This window comes from Penicillium oxalicum, chromosome I (assembly GCF_001723175.1).
Source record: "Penicillium oxalicum strain HP7-1 chromosome I, whole genome shotgun sequence".
Classification (NCBI taxonomy): domain Eukaryota; kingdom Fungi; phylum Ascomycota; class Eurotiomycetes; order Eurotiales; family Aspergillaceae; genus Penicillium; species Penicillium oxalicum.
In genome coordinates this window covers 5,643,972-5,665,884 of record NC_064650.1, presented here as the reverse complement: position 1 = coordinate 5,665,884, position 21,913 = coordinate 5,643,972, and the positions used below count along the sequence as shown (strand labels likewise).

At 50.5% G+C, this 21,913-nt stretch overlaps 8 protein-coding genes across 8 annotated transcripts; 5 read left to right on the top strand and 3 right to left on the bottom strand.

The window, feature by feature from the left end:
• Positions 1–332: 332 nt before the first annotated feature.
• On the top strand, positions 333–1,004 carry POX_a01868 (uncharacterized protein; the record flags this gene model as incomplete). Its single annotated transcript, XM_050110792.1, has 1 exon — positions 333–1,004. The coding sequence occupies one exon, from the start codon at positions 333–335 to the stop codon at positions 1,002–1,004; it is 672 nt and encodes a 223-aa protein (XP_049974560.1).
• A 1,039-nt stretch (positions 1,005–2,043) lies between these two features.
• POX_a01867 (putative heme-binding peroxidase) lies at positions 2,044–3,106 on the top strand (the record flags this gene model as incomplete). The annotated part of the gene is made up of 2 exons (XM_050110791.1): positions 2,044–2,153; positions 2,287–3,106. The coding sequence occupies 2 exons, from the start codon at positions 2,044–2,046 to the stop codon at positions 3,104–3,106; spliced, it is 930 nt and encodes a 309-aa protein (XP_049974559.1).
• Positions 3,107–4,106: 1,000 nt separating this feature from the next.
• On the bottom strand, positions 4,107–6,542 carry POX_a01866 (uncharacterized protein; the record flags this gene model as incomplete). Its single annotated transcript, XM_050110790.1, has 1 exon — positions 4,107–6,542. One exon carries the CDS (start codon positions 6,540–6,542, stop codon positions 4,107–4,109), a length of 2,436 nt encoding a protein of 811 aa, XP_049974558.1.
• A 1,410-nt stretch (positions 6,543–7,952) lies between these two features.
• Positions 7,953–8,875, top strand: POX_a01865 (40S ribosomal protein S18; the record flags this gene model as incomplete). The annotated part of the gene is made up of 3 exons (XM_050110789.1): positions 7,953–7,956; positions 8,085–8,250; positions 8,578–8,875. 3 exons carry the CDS (start codon positions 7,953–7,955, stop codon positions 8,873–8,875), a joined length of 468 nt encoding a protein of 155 aa, XP_049974557.1.
• A 1,012-nt stretch (positions 8,876–9,887) lies between these two features.
• Positions 9,888–11,669, bottom strand: POX_a01864 (Carboxypeptidase; the record flags this gene model as incomplete). Its single annotated transcript, XM_050110788.1, has 2 exons — positions 9,888–11,053; positions 11,114–11,669. 2 exons carry the CDS (start codon positions 11,667–11,669, stop codon positions 9,888–9,890), a joined length of 1,722 nt encoding a protein of 573 aa, XP_049974556.1.
• Positions 11,670–12,360: 691 nt separating this feature from the next.
• Positions 12,361–13,430, top strand: POX_a01863 (Ribosome maturation protein SDO1; the record flags this gene model as incomplete). The annotated part of the gene is made up of 2 exons (XM_050110787.1): positions 12,361–12,427; positions 12,490–13,430. The coding sequence occupies 2 exons, from the start codon at positions 12,361–12,363 to the stop codon at positions 13,428–13,430; spliced, it is 1,008 nt and encodes a 335-aa protein (XP_049974555.1).
• Positions 13,431–14,267: 837 nt separating this feature from the next.
• On the bottom strand, positions 14,268–15,812 carry POX_a01862 (Tryptophan synthase; the record flags this gene model as incomplete). Its single annotated transcript, XM_050110786.1, has 1 exon — positions 14,268–15,812. The coding sequence occupies one exon, from the start codon at positions 15,810–15,812 to the stop codon at positions 14,268–14,270; it is 1,545 nt and encodes a 514-aa protein (XP_049974554.1).
• A 5,144-nt stretch (positions 15,813–20,956) lies between these two features.
• POX_a01861 (uncharacterized protein) lies at positions 20,957–21,070 on the top strand (the record flags this gene model as incomplete). Its single annotated transcript, XM_050110785.1, has 1 exon — positions 20,957–21,070. One exon carries the CDS (start codon positions 20,957–20,959, stop codon positions 21,068–21,070), a length of 114 nt encoding a protein of 37 aa, XP_049974553.1.
• Between the last annotated feature and the right edge of the window lie 843 nt (positions 21,071–21,913).

Sequence of the window (21,913 nt, the reverse complement as noted above, 5' to 3'; positions counted from 1 at the left end):
ATCGACTCAAAGAATGGGATTTGCGTTTTTTTTTCTGAAAGAAGTAATCGCACCTTTGCTTGAAAAAACTAAGCGGCGGGTCATCGCGTCATGCACATGGCTTAGGTCTTGCCCATGTTTTTTTCTTCAAAAACAACCCTATATGATGCTTTCCCTCACCTATGGTTCGTGATCACTTCCTCAGCATCGCCTTGATACCATCAACCCAACCTTGATATCCTCGAACTCCACTCACCTTGGTATCGTCAACCTCTCTTTTAAATCGTCACCTCACCTTAGTGTCAACAGCCTCACCGTGAATATCTCCCTCACTAGGCCGAATCCCGTTCGCAATGTCCCAATCCATCGACAGAGACCGAGAAGATTCTGGACCTGGAACGCTTCCAGAATCAAACCCGCAACATTTCAAATCAGGTCCATCTGACGCCCACGCCCAAAATCCCTATTTCCAACCTGGTTATTCGGCTCTCCGTCTCGAACAGGTCCAACACATGCACAGCGATGCCGATCGCACCAAGCTGATCAACTCCCTCGCGGACGATATCGTCACCACCTTCCTGGCCGTGCGGTCCTACCACGACAAAGGCATCCTCAGCGACGACAACATCTTACAGATTGATGCCGTCCTCAAAACTATCGGCCACAACAATCAGAAGGCCCAAGAGCGTCTGGAACGAAAGCTTGGCCGCCTCAAGCTGCGGCATCGTCAGTTGCAGCGGGACTATGTGCACCTCGCCCGTGGAATGGATGCCATGGGCACGAAATATGCTGCTAGGATCGCGTCCCTGGAAAATCGCGTTCATGCGTTAAAAACGCAGCTTCAGGGGGTGAAGAGCGGTGGTCTCCTTCGCCAGTCGCGGAGCCGCCGGGCCATGCGATTCGATCGCATGAGTGTCTCAGGATCGTCGACACGGAACGAGAAGAAGGAAGATCCGGAGTTGGCGGCGACGAAGAGCGGGAAGAAAGAGGCTGGCGAGGGCAACGAAAACAATGTATTGCCATAGCTAGTCAAAGATTCTAATACTAGCAATGAACGCGGTTTTCATTCCTCCATTGCCAGTGCCATGGAACGGTGTGATCAGGTACACTAGAAGATGCAGGCGCTCGTTAGGATGTATGGTAAATCGCAATTTGATTGCTGCTCTCGACTGCAAGCCCTTATCATTGGGAACTTCTCTTTTTTCTTTTTTTTTCCCCTAGAGGGCGGCTAAACAAAGCAACTGGGTCTAAATGCCCATCTGAAGGATTTACCATCACAGGAGGAAGTTCAATCATAAGTCAGTCTGTTGAGAAGTTCTGGGCTAGACCGAGAGCGACCGAAAGATAACGCTCAATGTAAATACTACTCCAAAATGTAAACAGGGGGAGGCAATAAGAATAACATTCTACATGGAAACTCCTGAGTCCGACTCGGGCGGGCTAGCCGCGTGAAACGACCCGAGATTTTAACATCCGAGGCAAGCAGATCTGTGACCGACGGCATTTGATCGGGCGACGTGACATGACCTCACCCTCTTCTTTCTGCACGATAATCTGATCGTGCCTCGTGCCACGCAGAATACTTTTCTTTTCCATCTCGATGACAGTGAATCGAGGGTCCGAGATACGTTGCCTGCCAGCCGATCATCGGAAAACCTCGCCACAGGTATGAGATGATCCCTTGCTATCACTCACATATTCGATGGGGAAAGGCAAAAAGCCCCCACAGGCTGCATCGGCGATAAACTCATGGGCAATTCTGTCGCGCCCATGAACCGACCAAAGAACCTCGGCAACTTTTGAGTGAGAATTATGGGCGGACTGATTCGTCCTGTGGATCCACTGGGTGGCCTTCATGTGGAAGTCTTACTCCAGATTCACGACCCTTCCCTTTTTTTTCCCTCGAGTTTCCCCCCAAGTGTCTTCTTTACAATATTTTTTCGTTCTTCCCCCTTGACAACGTTATAATAAGGCGAACCAAAGTCGCATCGAATCACAGTCAAAGCGAGTTCGATTCACCATCACATTCAGTTGCACCTTGTCCCTGGGTCTTATCGGCCGAGAATGAGTCGTCACGGTGATTTCGATGCGGTCCAAAAGGATATCGCCGCTCAACTCCAGAAGCCCGGATATGATGACGGTAGCGCAGGTCCAGTCTTTGTGCGCCTAGCATGGTGAGTTGCTCTGCTTTGTGGTCGTTTGTTGTGTCAACGACCGAGTAGACTTGTCTGGTTCCGCTGCCTGACCAGACACCAACCCATGGACTGTGAGCAAGAACGCTAACGAGGTCTTTCTCATCGAATGTAGGCACTCTTCCGGTACATATGACGCCGAGTCCGACACCGGCGGCTCGAACGGCGCCGGCATGCGTTACGAGGCAGAGGGTGGCGACCCGGCTAACGCTGGTCTTCAGCATGGCCGTGCTTTCCTCGAGCCGATCAAGGAAAAGCACCCGTGGATCACCTATTCAGACTTGTGGACATTGGCGGGTGTCGTCGCGATTAAGGAGCTTGGCGGTCCGGACATTCCCTGGCAGGGGGGCCGAACCGACCTGGTCGATGACTCCAAGGTGCCTCCCCGGGGGCGTCTCCCCGACGGAGCTCTGGGTGCCGATCATTTGCGATTCATTTTCAACCGTATGGGCTTCAATGATCAAGAGATTGTTGCGTTGGCTGGAGGTCACAACCTTGGTCGCTGCCACGGTGACCGCAGCGGATTCGAGGGTCCCTGGGTGACGAATCCCACTCGATTCTCCAACTCTTTCTTCAAGCTTCTGCTGCAACTCGACTGGAAGCCACGCAAGCTGGCCACAGGAATGACTCAATTCGTGTATGAGGATCCGGATGCGGAGGAGGATGAGGAGCCCCTCATGATGCTGCCCACCGACATGGCACTGAAGACCGACCCCGGCTTCCTGCCCTGGGTCCAGCGATACGCTGAGGACAAGGAGCTGTTCTTCGATCACTTTGCCAAGGTGTTTGCCAAGCTGGTGGAGCTCGGTATCAAGCGTGACGCTCAGGGCAATGTGATCAACACCGACAATCAGCTCGGTGGCTACGTGTCCGCTCCGAAGAAGAGCAACGTGCCCACTGGTCCAACCAAGGGCCAGCCTCGTGCCCGTCTGTAATTGATGGTGCTTCGTCGCTCCTGGGTGTCTTACCAAGGAGAGTGAACGGGCTGGCTCATATTCGTATTGTTTCCCCTTGCCTTTTTTGCGTTTCTGGACAAATTCCCCCTTTCGTGTTGATAAACCTGGCCGGTCAGTGTAGAGACTGAGCTTAGACTTGTACATAGACCATAGATCAAGAGAAGATGTTCATTGTCTGACACAATGTGAGCGGGTGGCTGGAGTATGTCGAAGAGCAGTTGAAAGTGACCATTGGTAGCCGTCGACCACACAGTGCTAGAGCCAAAATCATGTGAAACAACCATACCTACATGGCACCCTTTTGTCTTGACTGCCGAGTGATCGCAGCACTTGCTCCAGGTGATGAAAGGAGAGTCGGAGCGAGAAAGACCGCTGAGAGGGGTAATTAATCGGGGGTAAGCGAGAGCCACGGAGAAGTCCGAGCCCCGACACAGGAAGAGGAGCATGACCTTTGGTCCAGGGCCCCGTGCCGTGTACCTCTCAACACACCACGTCCAGCAAGTTGCTTGCTGGCGCCCAGAGTCCGGGGTATTAGCGGAGAGTGTCTCCACTTTGTGGAAACGGCTTGCTGCAATACCTTACCATACGGTAATTGTGCTGGTAATCTACGATTCTCATGGTTCTCATTGGTAGAGATATTCCAGAGTACTGTACAATTTACACAAGTGCGCACTTTAACGTTGTGCATCTGTACTGTACATTTCTATACACAGCATCCGCAGAATGACGAGACTGGACCACGTTGGGCGATTCCTAGACAATCAACATAGTATTTACTCGATCGCAATTGTTGGACTTGATCTTTCTCTTCAATGGCAACTTGAAACTAATCTAATCAGTCAAAACTAAGAGAACTTACCTGCAGTTTAAATCAAGCGTAAACGGAACATCTTAACCATGGGCACCTTCAGCCCAACAACAGATTCAACCAAATCTCAACCGTAGAGGGGATACTCTGAAAACTGTGTCGTGTTCAAACTCACCGAATGATCTTCCTCCTCTTCACCCTCTGGACTGGTTGCTCTTCCTCGTCTTTGAGATTTCGTTTCCCACTCTTCCTCTTCCCAGGCAGCCTCTGAACCCGCCTGATAGTTTTCGGGTCAGCCCTCAGACTACCGGTGGCGTAGAACTGGTACTCTGCCAGGGGATCAGCGGGGGCCAAATATGCGTCTTCCATTGACTCCATTGAATTGATGGGAGGGACGGCGGGAGCTGATGCGTCATTGTTAGAGGCAACTTGATTTTCAGGAATCATCCGCCAACCTTCGATGGAGTTATACGGGTTCTCTATTAGGTTTTCAAATAAGCCCCCGGTCTGGGGATCAAATGGTACCAGCTCCTGACCTCCCTGACCAGGTATCATGTTGATAGAACTGGTACTCATTGGGTCGTTGATACCCATTGGATCGTTGATACTCATTGGGTCGAAATTTGTCAAGTCTTCAAGCCCAAATTGTTGCTCAAACTCCACCCACGCGTCCTCCTGTGTCGGCTGCGGCTGGAACGTCTCCGGTGCTGAGACGGGCTGTATCTCCTGGTATCGTTCCCCAGTAGTAGGAAGTAATTGCTCCAAGGGCAGGAAAGGGGCCAATTTACCTTGTGGAGCCCAGGGAGTGAGCGAAGAGAGAACCGGTTGTTTCTCGGAGACAAGTCGAGTCAAGTTGTTGACAGTGTTTGCGGCAGCTATCAACATGTCTTCTGTAGGGTCAACGATACGCTCATAGATTGCGACTGGAATGCCATTGGCCACCCATTCCGGTGGAACTCGATCGTCTGCTTGCCATGGGCTCAATCCTCCAACAATCACGCCTCCTGCCTCTTGGCCATCATACATGCGTATGTTGCCCGTCTTCGTTTCCCCTCGCTCGTCGTCATTCCAGTAGACTCGGATATGGTCAGAGAAATAGTATGCCCCTCCGAGCCAGCGGAAGCGAGCGCTTTTCACTTGGTGGTTAATATCAACATATTGGATCTGTTGATCCTCGGTATGATTGAGCACCTTCATTCCTTGCCCGGTGGATACCACCAGACGAGAGGGGAGCCCAGTCAAGAAGTTCAGCCTTTGCGGCCCTGCGATCGTACCACAGGCTTCGCAAGAGACAACTCTCAAATGCGGTCCCCACGTACGCCTGAGCAAGCTCGACATTGTGACACCACGCTCATCGCCAAACCGGTAGAGTGGTGTCAAACCAGTTGAGCGGTGCGGAATGCAATTGGTTTCCACGTGCCCGCATTGCGTACATGGTCCCGCGGGACGATCGATCCAGCGCAATCGAAATTGCGCAAAGCTTCTGGTGGACTCTGCCCAGACGGTCCACATTGGAACCAGTTGACCCCGTCGGATATATTCGTTGTGCTCACAGAGGAGGTTGAAATAAGCATGCCTGAGCTCGATGGAAAGCGCAGGCTCAATGGCGTCCCAGTTCATGTTGGTTGCTTGAATGAAAGCCTTCTCAAGGACGGTAAAGGCTTCTTCAGCGCCATCAGCTCGGTCTACATTAGTACAGCCCGCCATGGTCAGCATACCCAGCACAATAGTACTGTCAATAGCGCAAGAGCCATCCGCCCAAATTGGTCCACGCCCACGGTATGGGTAGGTACGGCCCATGGGGTCGAATGCATAGGTGGCGGGATTCAATCGGACGTCAGACACTGTCGGATGAGCACCTACCTGAACGATTCGCAGATCATGGAATGACGAGGCAACTCTGGTAGCGACCGGTTCCATACTCGGCGCATGAGAATGTCTCTCGAGGTCCTTGTAGCATAATTTGATGAGCGCCTTTTCAATGGCCTCGCGAACTGGAACAGGGTCAAAATTCGACGAGTAAACGCCGACTTCCTGGCTCGGCCCCGGTAACTCCGACGTGAGATGAGTGTCAGTGGCCGACACAATTTGGTTCGTCGCTGGAATTGGCACTCCCAAAGATCTGGATGGCAGTAAGAATTGAAACAGCCAAGCATCCGAAACATCGGGTGGTGCGTCTGCTGGACGGCTATAATGTTCGGTTCCCAGCTGCCGTATATCGTCCTCGCTCAACAAGAAAGGCCAGTGACGGCTGACTGGAATGGGAGTCGGTTTGATCGTATACCGGAGTAGGCGAGGACCGCCGTCACGCTGGAAATCCATCAACTGCTCTTCGGACTGAACCTGGTGTTCGGGGCGCATGTAGTAGTTGACCTTGGCAATCGCCCTCGTGATCGAGGCTTTCGACACATTACCAAACCAATAGCCCCAAAGAAAGTGTTTGGCAATTTGTTGCAGCCCTGACAAATGGAAATAGTTGATTTTGGTTTTATGTTGCTTGAATGTCCTGTTGAGGAACGTGTAATCATCCGGGGGATCGGGTAGCGCAGTCAAGTCATACTTGGACACCCGCTCCTCGGGGATCGGGGGATGAACAGAGGATGCCATAGCCTCGAGATGACCTGTAAGTCAGGTTGGGAAAAGGCGCGGCGTGAACGTATGTGTCACTGAGTCTTTTGTGAGGGAAATCGTGCTGAACTGAGAACGAGCTTGATGAACGGGTCTTCCCGACGAGAGAAAGAGTTGTTTTTTAGTTCGGATCGAGATGAGCAAATAGAATGGAAATGCTTCGAAATAGACTGGAGTCTGAATTGGAAGTAAATGTGGATGGATCGAGGAGAATTGAAGGACCACTCCGTAGGGTTAAATAGTATGGCTTCGAGTCGAAATTCCGTACCTTCAAGTCTCTTGTTCGCAAAGATTTGCCTGCCTTTGATTGCAGCAAAACAATCGAGTGAGCTTCCATGCAGAATTCTTGACGTACTACGCAGTGGGCTTTGTTTAGGCTGTCATTGTCTCTGAATACCGACAACAATGGATTGTAGGACCACTGTTATCTTCCAAGGACATGCTAACCCATTACTAACTCGAGATCGGAAGCACGATCGCCATGCAATCGCAGGCTAAGATCGAGTAGGACAATGAAAGCCATGGCGTGAGCATTGGTAAACAATGAGCATGCCCATTACCAAGCACAGGTCTCTAAAGAGCTTGAAGACTGCAAGCATGAAAGATGCAGCGGTTGCCGCTTCTATTACAAAAAGACGAGGCCGCGCTGGTTTGCAAACAAAGAGGCTGTTGCAGCATCAAAGACGCATCTTCATTTCCCAAACACTCCAAAGAAAGACAAGATTATTTACGGCCAAGTAAAATTGGACGAGCCTCCAGCACGCCTTTGAGGCAAAGAAGTAACTTTGAAAGGGATGTTGATGTATTCCAGGAATCGTTGACTCGAAGCATGTTTGCCAGCTGGAGAGGAACGACGACCATATGATGATGTTGACAGGGACAGCTAGTGAGGCAACATTACAGGAGCACCGAAAGAAAGAGAGATCTCGACTCTCAAAGACACCCAGGAATCGAGACACAATTCATTTGTTCAGGTAATCGTCGACATGGTCTTGTTTCCTTGCAATGCTCCCAGGGCGACTTGGCAGGTGTACCTGTGGAGTGGTACAGATAATTGTGGCGGACTTGTGCCTTGCTGCCTTTTTCTTGAAACCAAGTGCCTAAAATTGGATGCAAGTCAGGTGATGAACCTCAAGCTCGAAGAAAAATTCGACCAACAAAAAAAACTTAAAAAAAAGACTCGAGAGCCAGAGTAATTGTGGCACATGACCCCGTCATCCGTAAGCGGACTAGTGCCCCGATCAAGCGAGCCCTCACCACAGACTTTTCCATAAGGGGTTAGCGCCCCAATTACCCGATCCCACAACGGCAGCAAAAGTCACTCGAGTCTTCCTCCTCTCCATTCCTCTCGTCGACAACACATCGCGATACGCGCGCCCATCGCCCATCATGTGTACGTTGCCCTCTTCTACGCCAGTTTCGACCATTCAACACTGCGAAATTATGAAACAATCAGCGTTGCCGAAAACGAGGCAGTTCGATCACAAATCATAAGCTAACATATCATCGCCTGTCCTATAGCGCTCGTGTCCGGCGAGAAGACGAACTTCCAGTACATTCTGCGTCTCCTCAACACCAATGTTGAGGGTAAGCAGAAGATCATGTACGCCCTGACCCAGATCAAGGGTGTCGGTCGCCGCTACTCCAACTTGGTCTGCAAGAAGGCCGATGTCGACCTCAACAAGCGGTATGTCAACCCGCACAATCCATCGAGCAAAAATCTGCACCGCCCGCAAGTGTCTTTTAATCGTTTTATCGGTCATGAACACGCGAATATGAACATGCAAAATCGGATGGATCTTTCTTCTCACGCCGGATTACTCACCATCAACCATCGGTCATGATTTTTTTTGAGGGAATTGATCAACCATCTCGACGACACATGCAGTATCTCACGAATTCATCGAGACGAACAACTTCAGACACTTCAGGGCGTTGCAGATATGCTTTTGCCTGCTTGCAGGGTCCTTGAGACACAAATGTCAGGCAGATTTACTAACTTGATATCTAATAGTGCTGGTGAGCTTACCACCGAAGAGCTTGAGCGCATCGTCACCATCCTCCAGACCCCCACCCAGTACAAGATCCCCTCGTGGTTCCTGAACAGACAGCGCGACATCGTCGACGGCAAGGACACCCAGGTTGTCTCCAACGGTCTCGACAGCAAGCTCCGTGAGGACCTCGAGCGCCTGAAGAAGATCCGTTCCCACCGTGGTCTCCGTCACTACTGGGGCCTCCGTGTCCGTGGTCAGCACACCAAGACCACTGGCCGCCGTGGTCGCACCGTCGGTGTCAGCAAGAAGAAGGGCTAAACTACTCGTCTCGTCTATTTTCTGGGGGTTTATGGAGGGATTCCTTTATCGTCGGTGTGTTTCTATGGGCATCCGTGGGATCTTTTCCCCGCTGGACTGGGTGTGACGCTGGTCCCAAAAATGAAAATGAATCATACCAATTTGAAATGAACCAAACGCTGTGCTTTTTACGCATTAAAATGGCCTAGGAAGGGTCATGAAATCACGTAGATGCAGCTGTATATGGAAGTAGCCTTGGTAGACTTTGGAAAGTCCGGTCGTATCAATTTGCTACAGTCAGCTGGTCTCGGTTGTTCCAAGGCCAGTCGTCACCTTTGACAAATCCATTCAATATGTACTCCATGCTTCAATGTTTTCCCCCATGAGAGTGGAAGTAGCCCTCGTCCCACACTCAACAAGTCCACAGTATTTCACGTGTGGGTTGAGGGCTTTAGAGTATGCCTCTCTGACCAAGCTGCCCGCCAGACCTACGAGGGAAATCGAAGCCCAGTATCAAATAGGGCGGAGATGAGGAAGGCGAAAGTCGGGGGCTCCTGGACATGGATACGTATATCATCGTCGTCTCGGAACCTAGCATTTCAGTGTGTTGGCTCCAACTGTTTGGATTTAGTATCCTCGGTCTGATTACCCATACCCTACTGTCTAATCAAAACCTCCCAAAGTGAGTTGAGGTTTCTCGCGGCAACGTATTCGTATACCACATTCCAACCTTAATAACAATGGCCCTTCACATGAGATTTGGACCTACTCTGTACTTGAAATACATGAATCTCCCAGCTACCGACGACCTACGGGTTGGGAAGGCAGCACCTGGAGAACGAAAGCAATTCTTCGTATATGGACATGGACTAATCAAAAACGAGCATCTGAATCTAAAAACAGGCACATTGCGAGAGTGATTCACGCCAATCCATCTAGGAACCATTCGATGGTCTTCTGATCCCTACGAGCACGTCCGCTAGAATTGAGTTGGAAAGACATGGGGATCGTGCAGCTATACTGGTGAAGCATTCTAGAACCACTCACCGCCGAGCCAGCGGTTGAAGAATTCCAGACTGGCCTCGGGCTGGTCCATGGGAACCATGTGGCCACCACCGTACAGACGCATGAAGGTGAAGTTACCGTGAGACTTGATCTGACCGATCTTCTTGCCAACGTGCTCATTCTGCTGAATGGCAAGGTCCTTCAGTTCCTTCTTAGCGAACTCCTTCTGGCCAGGCCACTCAAGAGCCTCGGTCCAGGCCTTGTTGCCGAGCCAGTTGCAGATGAAGTCTGCGTCACCGGCATAGATGAGGACAGGAATCTGCTCGATGAGACCGGGAACGAGACGGTGGTAAGGCTTCATCCAGTCACCGTGGAAGAGGAGGTTACGGTTGATGTCAAAGTTGCAAGAGTCGTAGCCATCAACCTCAGCACCAAGGGCCTCGATAACCTTAGCTTGGTTGAGGTACTGAGAGACGTAACCCATGCCCTTGTAGCACAGGTTGGAAGAGTCCTCGCACTTGCCACGAACATCATAGACGTTCTGGCCAGTTCGCTGGTAGGGGGCAAGGAGAGCATTGTTGCAGTAAATGGAAGCGGGAACGCACACCCAGGCACTCTCACTGTCGTAGCAGGACTTGATCATGGAAAGACAGCGAGGCAGGGCATTGTCCATTGACTGGCAGGAAGCCTCGTCGAGAACAGCCGGGTAGCCACCATCACCACAAGCCATGGGACGGTAGTATTCGTACTGAGTCAGGCCATCGGTCAAACCATTGCCGATCAGCACCGACTTGAGGTTGATGTTGCGGTTCTTGTGAGAGAGGATTTCCGAAGCGAAGACAGGAATGTAGTGGCCAGCGTAAGACTCGCCAGCAATGTGGAAGTCCTGCTTAGCGTACTCGGGGAACTGCTTGAAGAACAGAGACATCAAAGCATAGATGTCCTTGCCGGCAGCGACCGTGTCGCTCACACTGCTGCCACTGTAGGAGTATCCAACGTTCACGGGCTGGTCAAGGAAGATCACGGAGGCGTTGGAGTTCCAAGAGTAATCGTTATAGACGAGCTCTAGCTTGCTGTTGACGGAGCTGGGTCCAAGCTCCATGAACAGGCCGGTCAGTGAAGAACAACCAGGGCCACCGTTCAACCAGAGAACGACGGGGTCATTCTTCGGGTCATTACGAGATTCGAAGAACCCTTTGTTTTTGTTTGGTCAGCATGATGTGTGAGCGAATTCAAGGAGCGAGTCCATCTTACAGTAGAACAGGTGCTTATCGTTCTCGTTATCATCAAGATATCCACTGTACTGCTTGACGTTGGGATCCACACCGAGGGCGCTGGGATCCACCTTCTTCACGCGGAGGTCGTAAGACTCAAGCTTACCACCAATCTCGCGTTCTTTCTGGCCATCGGCACCAGAGACCCAAATATCTTGCACCTCCTTTCCACGCACCACGTGGTCCCAGTGAGAATCAGGACGACGGGTGTGCTTCTTGGGCAGAGACAACATTGGGGCATGGTCCATGGTGTTGGGAAACTGGTGAGCAACCTCCTCCCAAAGACCACGGGCCTCATCCGAAAGAGAGCTAAACTCCTTCTTGAGCTTCTCCATTGGCTCTGAGATGGCATCTGCGCCCTTCTTGGCCCAGTCCTCGAGGACGTTTGAGCCTGCCTTGGCCCAGTCCTCGATGATGTTCGAACCCTGCTTGGCCAGGCCCTCAGCGTGCTCACGGTGAACGCCCATCACCTGCTGGAGAGGTGGAGCCGCAGCCGAAGCGGCTCCCACCAGCAATGTTGCTGGCAAAAGTCTCATGATGACTTCTTGAGCTTTGAGCTGATGACTGTAACGAGGATGTCAGGGACGTGTTGATGGAAACGGGTACCTGCGTGGCCAAGCGGCAACTCTTATCAGTAACGGATCAGATGATGAAGTGATGATATAATGACTGAATGAGAGAGTGAGAAAGAGAGAAGTGAGAATCCATCTCTAACTTACAGGATCGGGATGATCGAAATTCAGTGTAGAAGATAAAGCACAACACAGAACTGAAGCCTGTACCTGTGCTCGGGGAGGAGGTATGGGGAAGCAAAAGTGGTTGGGGGGGAAAGCTGGAACCCTGGAAGCAATGACGCCGGGTGAGGAGTCTCCGCCCGATAAGCCAGTCCCAGGCTGAACTCGTGACTCGCTGAGTCATGTGGGGAGAATGGAACCTTCCTATTATGGAAGCGGAGTGAAAAAATCTGCTGACTCATCAGTAACGACGGGCTTAGACCCAATCCGGAAAAATGCCTGCCATGAGGGGCTACGAGGGACCGTTTTGGAAAAAGTTGATAGCCATTTGACACTACTCGGAACATACATCACCCTATTAGTCTACCAAAAAAAAAGCCGTGCCCATCGCAAAGCTCTGACGTCAATAGCCTCACCAATATCGCGGCGCGCTCAGAAGTCTTCTCCCATTGAACTTCCAACAAATTTATTCACACCTTGTCCTGGGTTCAACATGCCTATCAATCAACCATCCAACCAGATCAAATTCACGAATGTGTCTGTAGTTCGCTTAAAAAAAGGTGAGTCGCCTCCGAAGAGGCTATATCACTGGCAGACTGTTGAGACTCACCCATGTCTGTAGGCAAAAAGCGATTCGAACTCGCCTGCTACAAGAACAAGTTGCTCGAATTTCGATCGGGCGCCGAAAAAGATCTCGACAATGTCCTTCAAGTACCCACCGTCTTCCTTTCCGTTTCCAAAGCTCAGACTGCTCCCTCCGCCGAGCTAGCGAAAGCATTCGGTGCCGACACACCCCGAGATGAGATTCTGCAGGAAATTCTTCGCAAGGGCGAGGTGCAAGTCGGCGAGCGGGAGCGGAAAGAAGCACTGGAACGTGTTGAGAAGGAAGTCTTGGACATAGTGTCTGGGAGGCTTGTTGATCCGAACACCAAGCGAGTCTATACATCTGGAATGATCTCAAAAGCTTTAGATCAGTTACTCTCTGCCAGCGGTCAACAACAACAACAACAGCAGCAGCAACAACAAAATGGGGAGACAAATGGAGCTGGAGACGAGCTACCCAAAAAGCCCATGTGGACTGGAGTGTCTTCCAACCGATCGGCGAAGAGCCAGGCATTGGATGCAATGAAGGCGCTGATCGCATGGCAACCCATCCCGGTGATGCGAGCCCGGATGCGTCTACGCGTGACTTGTCCTGTGTCTCTGTTGAAACAGTCCGTCAAGGCTGGTCCCGCTGCAACAGCTGCAAAGGAAGGGAAACCACCCGCAAAAGGAAACAAGAAGGGAGGAAAGGGGAACAAGAAGACCAAGCGAGACGACTCCGATGACGAGGCTGGCGTGTCAGGAAGTGAAGCCGCGCCCACTGCTGTCGGGACAGTCAAAGACAAAATTCTCAACTACATTGAGGCGATCGAGTCGCAGGAAATGAGCGGTGACGAGTGGGAGGTGGTGGGCTTTGCTGAGCCTGGGGCTTTCAAGGGTCTTAACGACTTTATTGGCAGCGAAACACGCGGTCGGGGACGGGTGGAAGTGTTGGATATGTCTGTGACGCACGAGGATTAAGCCTTTGGGCACAAGTGTGATGATATTTTGAAAGGATGAGAGAGCAGCCGGGACTGCGACGATTACTACCTATGTTTTCAAACATGAATCATGTCTCTGATGAATACTGAAATTAAATCTGGGCCTGTCACTACCCACTTTTCCAGGAGGCGAAGACTACCATGGGCTCATAGAAGCAATGACTGCTATTAATTTAGAGCCTCCGGGCGATGCGTCTGCCTTGAAAACCCCCATCACTATGCGTACGTACACAGCAGTCCCTTGAACGATTTCAAAGAACATCGAATCTCCCATGGAGCCTAAATGGTACATAGCTTTCCTAGGAAACAGCATGTACCAGTCAAACTGCTACTGCACAGGTAAGAATTTAGTTACCAGGTTTACTACTTTCGATGACACTACTTTTCGCAGTTTCCAGTCGACATACAACCCTTTACGAGTATCACCAGCCAAAACAATTTGTGTAGAACTATCCGGAATTATTTGCATTCTTGACCATGGTGATTAACCAAGAGTCCCCAGGGGTATTGACGCACAGCTAAAACAAAGCAAGTCGAACGCCACCCAAAATGAAACAAAAACAAAAGTGCTTGAAAAGAACAACACACAAAAGAGCAAACAATAAAACCGGGTATCTCGGTGAACACGTCGACCCTTTCGCCTGGTGGCAATCGAGTCCCGTGCCCTTGACGGTGTATACGGTAGAATGTACACTATACATTGTGTACTCAAACTCATCCTGTCGTCACTCATTCTCGGTCCTTAGTCAAGAGGATTGTTACCCCGACCGAGTACTGCAACGGTGAATGCCATTCAAAAACGCAATCACCCAACTCGTCAAAAGCTTGCAGCACGCATGTCGATCGCGTCACATCCCGTGACCAATAACACGAGGTTCTTGCCCGGTCCCATCTCTTTCGCGAGATCAAGGGCTTTCTGCACAGCGTGACTCGAGTCCAGTCCGGACAAGACCCCTTCATGATGCTGAAGGGTTTTGAATCCATCCAGGGCTTCCGCGTCCGTGGCGGTCCGAATTCGAACGCGGCCACTTTCCTTCCAATAAGCCAGCTCAGGCCCCACCGTTGAGAGGTTCATGTCAGGTGAGACTGAGTGGGAGTCGAGGATTTGTCCGTCGTCGTTCTGCAACATCAAGGTCCGCGCACCCTGGAGGACGCCCATGGAGCCCTCGGTCAGCGTGGCAGCTCCTGCACTCTCGACCCCCACCAGGCGAATGGCCGGGTTGTGAAGGAACGGTCGGAATAGGCCAACTGCCCCTGCACCGCTGCCAACGGCGGCAACAAGGGCATCTGGCTGACACCCGGCCGTTTGGTGCATCTGAGCAGCGACCTCCTCACCGATGAGTTGCTGGAAGGTGCGTGTTAAGGTTGGGATCGGGGTAGGGCCCACGGGCCCACCCATGAGATAGTATGCGGTCTCGTGGTTACAGACTGCATAGCGGAGAGCCTCTGTGATTGCGGCGCGCAGCGAGCCCATACCGGATGGGGTTCGTGCGGTAAGGATCTTGGCGCCCAACATCTTCATCTCGAGAACATCTTCTCGCTGCGACTGTGCGTCATCTGCACCCATAACCACTACACACCGCAGATTCAATCGTGCGCACATTGCCGCTGTGAAGCTGCCATGCTTGGCCGAGGCACAATCTGTGACCACCTCTGCACGGCCCATTCTGCGAGCCAGCAACAATTGGCCAACGATGTTACGGGTCTTATGACTGCCGTATTCATTGAGATCTTCGCGCTTGAGCCAGATGTTGGCCCCCCCGGCCAAGTTCGTGAGATGGCTGGCCAATTGAAGCGGCGAGTTGCGAGTCCGTTCAAAGCTCTCAAACTCTTTCCAGAAAGAAGCGTCCGAGATAGCCGCCTCAAAGGCAGATGTCAACTCGTCGAGGAATCCCATGATGGATTCGGGAGCGAACCGGCCCCCAAACGAGCCATAGCCATTGAACGAAATTGGTGGTGAGATTGGTTTGCTATTCAGCAGCAAGCCAGGGATAATGGAGAGGCTATTGCGGGCAGAGGCCTTCTCCCCAGCGTTGCTATGGGTGCCGGAAGTCACGGAGGTGTGATCACTGGTGCCTGATGAGGAGGCCAGGGCTGAATCTGCAAAAGAGCTGCCGCAAGACGATGCACAAGTGGCATGGGTTCTTGGTCTTGTTGATGAAATGGAGAGCGAGGAGTTATTGGAATGGGATTTAGTCTTGTTCTGGCAAGCCTCTCGTGAGATGGGCAAAGGAGCTGTGATGGGAGGGCTCGAAATCGGTTTGGACAGGACGTTGGACTGAGGGACCTCTGACGACGGGTCCTTGTCAACCACCTTGGACTTATGAGGAAAGCTGATAGCCTTTCGAATGACTCGCAGCATGATGATTGATTGCGAGGGGGCGATACTTGAGATGAAATGAAGGATCAGTGTGCGTCGAGATGATCGAAGAGTAAGAAGAAGAAGAAGGAATGCGCCTGCAGCAAGTCCTTTCGAAAAGCAATGTCTTTGCGACGCATGCAAAAGTCAAAAAGAGTAAAAAAAAAAATGTAGGTCAAAGTCAGGCTTCTGACAAAGGCAATGACTGAGTGAAGGGTTTCAAATGAGTCCGAGTCCGGTCTGATCTGTGCAGGTTGATACGAAGTGATGCTGCGCCTTTTCCACGTGGAATGCAATGTGGTCTTGGATGAAGGGAGGATGGAGTAGTAAGGATATGTGAAACGGAAAAGATATGATCTCAAGAACAATGAAACTTCTGGTGCTGATGAGACTTATATAAAGCAAAAGACTCGGGCTGTCCAGCTTTTGACTGTCCATATATCGAGGGGGAAGATCACGCTCTATACAAAGAAAAGCAGTCCCTTGCCACATACTCGATGAATCAGGCTCCACAATCTATCCACCCATCTTGTAATTCTTTTTTTTCCGTTTTTTTTTTCGGGTCCCGAGGGAAGAAAAAAAAAAGGGAAAACGAATAAAAGAATAAAAGAAGAAATATTCGGGAACGATTAATGGAGGCTTCCTTTTGGGGAGGCAGCCCTGATAGTTCGTCCGAGCAGATGTGCTTTTCATTGTTATATCTGTAATGCTGGTGGAGACCCGGCTGCACAAAAGTGGATTTTTATCGAAGAGGGCGGATCCATTGTAGGAGTGGGAGCTTAGCGACCCTCCTTCTCTCCACTGGACTGTCTCGACACTTCCGCCTCCCTAACTGGAAATAACGAATTACACCTTATCGGGAATATGATCACTTCGGCTTTCAAGAGACCTAGAAAGAATATTCCTGGACCCGAACAGGAAGCCCCTCAATCGGTTACTGATTTATTTGGATTTTTTTTTTCACCAAAATTAAAATATTCCAAAAACTCAAACTGGACGGCTGAGACCCACCCGGACCGTCCCTAAGGATACAGAAGTTTGCTGGCCAATCATCTTTTTTGGAACTTTCAAGGTCCACGATCACGAACACCACTAGTGTTCTATCAGGTCTCTACAGTACAGGTCAGCTGCTGGAGACTTGCTCATGAACCGGCTTGTTCTGTCTCAGGCGCCTAGGACCTTCATCACATTTCCCATGGACGGGGTGGAGAGAGGGGGGATACTGGGCAGCAATGTCACTCAGGATGCTGCTTTTACAGACCCGTGAGTACCCGAGAGCCGGAGAGCAATGATGATAATCGTTTTGGGATCTACGAATCTCAGTCCCCCCCCCCCCAGTGGCAAACCGTCGGCAGGAGTGCCTTTGACCCCAAGAAAAAGGAGAATGCCATGATCTATGAGATAATTTATGATGTCGATAAGAAGATGAGGTGTGTCGAGCGGGAGGTCGACATCACCGAGATGAGAGGGGAAACGACGCAATGCGACTGTTGCCCACGTCTATTTTTATGACATCAGTGGGAATGTCGAGTATACCGGCGGTGGCCCTGATGCTATTGGGGAAATATATTTCCTCTATTCACTATGATTGTCATAGAAACTGAGCCGTCAAGTCGAAGGTGATTCGATCAACGGAAGCGGTCAATGTGATCTGCGGACCACAACCAGTCAACGTTGGTAGGTATGCTTCTCCCAAATGCAACATCGATTGGAGGGAAGTTTTGTTCATGACGTGGACTGCATGAAGAACTCATGGCATTCAGGTGATGGGTAAAACCAGTGAAGGAAAGCATCAGATGTGCTTGATTTCTCCAGCTATCTATCAATGGCGCTGATTTAACTATCCCTGGCCAAGAGGGGGGCGAGGAGGGGGGAGTGGAGAGGGGGAGTCTGTCATACCCAAAGATCTGGAGAGGATCGGGTGGGCTTAAGGTGAGTATGGGCGGAAATTTCGCTATACAGGTCGACTTCATCACCCCCAACCCCCTCGATCGATTCAATAATGAAGCGGCGGTCACGTCGACTGCTTCACCTCCCCAACACATGTTATCCGGTACACCTCTCGCCTCCTCAACGTCACATCTTTCCCAATAACCTTTTTGTGAGAGAAAAAATAGCGGCTGGTCTGTTACAATAGGCTGGGGATGCGTGTTGGATCATTCCCTGATTATCCGACATCTTATTCGACGCGGCTGTGCCACTAGCCCGTCTCGTGGCTTTCATTTCGTTGTGGTTCATCTCAGCGTCAGACAGATCCACCATCCTGCCGGACTGACATCGCAGCTTCCGGTTTCAAGACAGGAAGGGTGAGACTGATCTTGATTGTACATTGCGTCTGGAACAGAGAGCCGTCCTCCCATACTTCTCGGCAAATGCAACAAATTCCGTACTATTGTATTACCTCGGTGGGGACTCGGCTCTCACGATCCGGTCGACCCAATACTGTGGCTTTTGGGATCGCATCTTCTGGCCTTTTTCTTTTTTAAAGAATTCTCTCCCTCTCGGCGTGGACGTTGATCGTATTCCAATGGGCCGGGAATGGGAAGTGTTGAAAGGTGCATAGATCGGCGAGGTTCGCAGTCAACTCATGTCGGTAGACATCCCCTGTGGCTCCTCTTCGTGACCCGTCGATCGATAGATGGCGGTCAGGGAAGATTTTCAATCATTCTGACCGTTCTTGCAGTTACGATTGGCCACTCTGGAGAATTTCATTCTTGGGATTCTCATTCGAATCACCCAAGTGGCTGCAGCATTTGTCTGTCCTTTGAAAAACGCCAAATAGGCTTTGCGACTGGAAGGTGGCCCGGATCTCCATTCCCTATCATGTCCTACTATCCGTCCCAGCTACGGACATTCGGACAATCAGAGCACCTGGGTTCCTTCCTCCTAGAAGGTAGAGAAGACGGTCCCCTCGTTTTGACCGCGACATTTCAGAACTATACAGCTATAAAAAAAAGAAAGAAAGAAAGAAAATCCGAAAAAAAACCCTCAGCTCGATGGATTGCAACAAGTCGAGTCGGCATTGACAAACTAACGTTTGGCCCATGTGGGATGTCCCAGCCTCACTTGAACCCTGATCCATCCGTCTGGAAATCAGGAAAAGAGTTTCCCAGTTTCACGGTGTGAGATTGATATGAGGTCGGGCTTTTCTTTCCCTTTTTTTTTTTTTCTTTCTTTGCTACCTCGCGTGGAAAATACCGACTTTTGTTGAGATCCAGGCCCATTTTGCTGGGAACAAGCAAAGAAAGACAATCAGATCCACTGAGGGTACCTCGAGGAATGCGTTCCGTTTGGCTCGGGGGACTTTTGTATCGGTAAGAGGCCGATGATTTCTTGTTCCCCGATGGTTCCTGCAGAGATGGCGGTAAGCACCGGAGAAGCGAGCTAGATGCCCGACAATCCTGGAACAAGAATCGAAGGAAGAACAGCAGAAAAAGAAAAAGAAAAAGAAAAGAAAGCAGAGGGAGGGAGGGAGAGAGAACACAACAAGACGATCGATCTGTCTGCACGGAAGCCCCCCGATGCGTTTCGAAAACCAGGGCGTCAACGGTCATGTGACCTTGACCGGGCTGACCAGGCACCAGGTTCTTCATGCGGCACTAATTAATGTGAAGCCCATTGTTCCCGATTTATTCGACGAGATCCAATCAGCTCCTAAAAACAGACTGAGGCGGTGTCGATTTGAACTGTCGGAGCATTTTTCTTTTTTTTTTGGCTTCCCTTTGCTTTTTGTGTTGGATCTATATCATCTGGCGTCAGGGTTCCAGCCGCCTGGCACTGCTCGGGATTTACGTACCGGATGACGGGATCCATTCTGCTGAGCTCTGTGTCCCAGAACTACGGTCCGCCGCGAGGATCCATTCGTTTACTGTAAGAAAAATCCAAAAAAAATGTACCTGTACAGGAGGACAGTAGTACATGTAGTATGTTCGAGACACACTAAGATCGGGCGTGGGTGGGTCATTGACAAAGGTACAATTGGACTGGTACTAAGCCGGAAGGACCTACACTACGCAAGGTACTACTGAAAGTAGGGCAGTTACCCAGTTAGTCCCTTAGGTACAGATGGTGATCAGGCACTAGTGTGAGAGAGCTCGATATCTTACATCATTTGATGATTTGATTTTTTTTTTAATTCTCTGGTCGAGAAATCTCTTCGAGAAGATATTTAAAACTGGGCTGGACAACGTGTTCAACTGGTCCAAATGAAACAACAAAGAAAGAAAGAAAAGGAATTTCCTACACTACGCCAGCGTCAAAGCGATCGTGACAGCTGACTTTTCTCCCGCAGCGGGCCTCCCGAGGGGGGCCAATATGTCAAAGCCAGAAGACACCAAAGATCAGCCTTTGGCCTGTATGATATCTCATGAATGAATGGCTGGCCCCCATCTGTCAATTCGATTTTCCTTTCCCTGCTTCCGGAAGATCGAACCCAGGATCCTCCTTTTGTTTTGTTTTTTTTTTTTGTTTAAGAAATGAGACCTGTCAGGATTTTGCTTTTTTTTCCAGGTATCACATCGGCCACCATCGGGGAGAAAAAACAAAAACAAAAAAAAGTACGTGGAACAACTCTGTGTGGAGTCCGACTTGAACAAAGTACATCAGCTTGGAAGGTACGATGAGTTTGTCTGTAGGTCCTGCATGAAGACCTAGGAGCCCGACAAACCCAGCAGGAGACTTGACACCGCGACAATCCACCAAAGTCCAGTGGGCGCCTGGAGCATCACGAGGCAGGCCGGCCCAGCTGTCATGTCCAATCATGAGCGAATGAGAACCCTGGACAGGAAAAAAAAAAATTAAACAAAGGCTGCGAGGGTTTTCACAAAGTGTGATTTATTTTTTGAGGACTTTTTTCGAGGACAAAGGAAACGGTGGTTGGTGAGACTTGGGGGGGGGGGGGGGGTCGAGGTCTCAAAAATTGGAGCATAAATATAACCTGGCGATCTCCCACCGTCGATTTCACCACCTTTTATTTTCTTTCCCAATCACCTGCGAGATTGAATTCCATCCCACCAAACAGGCACCACTGAAGATTTCCCAATAACCGTCTGTTCTCAAGTCTTGCTTCCATCTCCCGTCTGTGCTTTAATCTTGGGTCTTCTTCCCTTTTTTTTTTGTGCACGTGGCTCCGCGTAGTTCAAATCACAATGTCCAACACGAGATCTGGCTCCAGCGAGGGTGTGGATTGGAAACTTCTCCTTTGGCTGTCGTACAAGATCACCGTCAAGCTCACCTGTCACACGGGGCATTCTTACAACTAGAGGAGGAGTGTTTTTCTTTGCCCCTAGTCAAGAGGTATGAGTGATCCTGCTCGTCTGACTGTCCACCACTCTCCTCTCGGTTGTCTGTGGTTTTAAAAGAAAGTCACTAATTCAAGGACCATCTAGTAAAAAAAAGGTCTTGAATTTGCACTACGTCCATCTGCATTCACCGCTGCTGCCGTTGCTGCTGTTGCTGTTGCTACTGCTCGGGACTATATCGGATCCCCTTCTCTTGACACGAACAAGAGAGGCCTGATTTGAAACCCCAGGACAGCAAACGACGTCCCTTCAACTCGAACTCTATTCATCCTTCCTCGACTCCCCAACACCGACACTGAATTTTCCGCAATTCTTCCCTCCAAATAGACCAAATAGTCTTCTTCCAGCCTCACATTCGCCATGGGCTCTCCTCTTCCGCCAACGACCTAATTCCATGCCCGTTCAAAGACTGCCCTCTACTCTTTATGAATCACGCTCTCACTCCATCCTGCCCGCCATGAAGCTGGATCTTCATTCACTTGCTCTTTGCTGCTTGTGTTCTTCTGTTTCTTCTGCTCTTTCTGTTCCCTTGTTTGATCCTTTTCTTCCCTGTTCACTGAGCGTTTCGCCTGTCTTTCCCGCTTTTAATCTGTGCATAAATGAAGCCCTACTTTTTCTAAATTGAGCGCCAAAACTTAATACTTTCTCCACACTCTCCACTTTCAGTCACGCGTCTTGCCCTCTAGTAAAAACGGAGTGTCACTCACCCACCTCTCCATCCCAAATAGAGTACCTTTGGAACCATATGGGGGGGGGGGAAGAAATAGGCGTTGCACACGAGATAATTTCACAAATCCCCACATC